The sequence below is a fragment of the Microtus oregoni genome, unplaced genomic scaffold (genome assembly GCF_018167655.1).
Source record: "Microtus oregoni isolate MIOR12 unplaced genomic scaffold, Mior012 000057F_ref0000458, whole genome shotgun sequence".
In the NCBI taxonomy this organism is placed as follows: Eukaryota; Metazoa; Chordata; class Mammalia; order Rodentia; family Cricetidae; genus Microtus; species Microtus oregoni.
In genome coordinates this window covers 7,688,039-7,689,634 of record NW_024543833.1, presented here as the reverse complement: position 1 = coordinate 7,689,634, position 1,596 = coordinate 7,688,039, and the positions used below count along the sequence as shown (strand labels likewise).

The following is a 1,596-nucleotide window of genomic DNA, read 5'->3' as shown; positions in this document are numbered from 1 at the left end:
ATTTTGCCAGGTACCCACAATAGAACAAATAATTGCTTAAACCAAAGTCCTCACATTTGTATTGCTATGTTACTTTGTATATTGTTCTTTTAAGCCCATAATTCCATCTCTCTAGATACAATATAAAGTTTGCAGCTGCAGGAAGACTGTCAATTAGAAAGCCAGCTATGTATGGTAAACACTAGCTAGTGGGATCATCCCCCTCTATTAAAGAAAGATGCTGGCCAGAAGCACCAGCACTTGTCAGATTGTCATGCCATTTGGCCCCTTTACAATATTCAAATCAGGGGTCAAAAGTTCTACTGATACCTGTTGCAGGAGAGCATCTTTTTGAATGCATCCCTGAGCTCTGGACTCCGAAAGGCATATATAAAGGGGTCAATGACTGCATTACACATGATCAACATGCCATTGATCTGAAAGAGAGACATGTAGCAAACACAGTAAGGGTTATTCGGGCAGAAGGTCATTAAGAGGACATGGAGGACAAAGGGGGCCCAACAGAAGATGAAGACCCCAAGAAGGATAGTCAGTGTGATGGCACCTTTCATGTTGGCTCTAGGAAGAGTAGAAATCTTCCTAGCATGGGAGCGGGCAAGTAAGAACATATGAATGTAGAGACACAGGATGAAAACTAGCATCAAAGGGAAGAGTGACGTGAAGGTGATCACGGTGGGGATGTGGTGGGAGAAGATCACCATGGCGATGCCGCTCCCCGTGCAGAATATCCAGATTACTGCTAGGGTGATGATGGTGCGGCGCATGGTCACAATGCTGTGGTATTGCAGGGCATGGAAGATGGTGATGTAGCGGTCTGCAGCAATCACAGACAGGCTGAAGATAGAGCCCAGCAAAGAGAGGATGAACAAGCAGTCAATGACGTCATCGGCTGTGCTTTCAAAATTGCCACGAGGCTTGAGATAACCCCGGTTTCTTAACATGATCAGGATGTTTTCCAGTATCTTGTACAGACTGCCCAACATGTCAGAAATGGCCAAGCTGCAGATAAAAAAGTACATGGGGGACTGGAGATTCTTATTCTTGATCACAGCCAGGAGGACAATCAGGTTTTCCAGAACGCCAATGATGGAGATTGTGAAAAATATCTCTTCTGGCAAAACTACATCCGGGCAATCGGAATTGTTTCTTGCCGTGTCGTTGGTGTGTTCATATGTACTGATAATATGTTTCATTTTTCCTGCTGGGGGATAAGACAGGGATGGTGCTTGGACTTGACCAGACAGAAATCTTGATGGATTCTTCAGAATATTTCTTTGTGAGGGAAGATCTGAAGTTAAAGAGAACACATGAAAGCACATATTGCAGAAAGACTACAGAATAAAAACACGCCGCATTAGCTTTAAGAAAACTATATTCCTTTTATAAACTGTTATACCTTGGTAATTTAAATAAAACATTTTACTATACCCACATATTAGCTGACTTACGAGTAATATTTGCAGCGGAATTTTGAGCTCTGAGATAATGAAAAGTTGTCCTTTGCACTCTCTCTTCAATCCATTTTACCCTCATGAATGTAGTTGTGTAGAATAGTTGAGAGTGAATGCCAGTAGCCCCTTGGGTGAGAGAAGAATG

General features: G+C 42.6%; 1 protein-coding gene across 1 annotated transcript; it reads right to left on the bottom strand.

Moving 5' to 3' along the window:
* Positions 1–299: 299 nt before the first annotated feature.
* Mc2r (melanocortin 2 receptor) lies at positions 300–1,193 on the bottom strand. Its single transcript, XM_041639109.1, has one exon. The coding sequence runs from the start codon at positions 1,191–1,193 to the stop codon at positions 300–302; it is 894 nt and encodes a 297-aa protein (XP_041495043.1).
* Between the last annotated feature and the right edge of the window lie 403 nt (positions 1,194–1,596).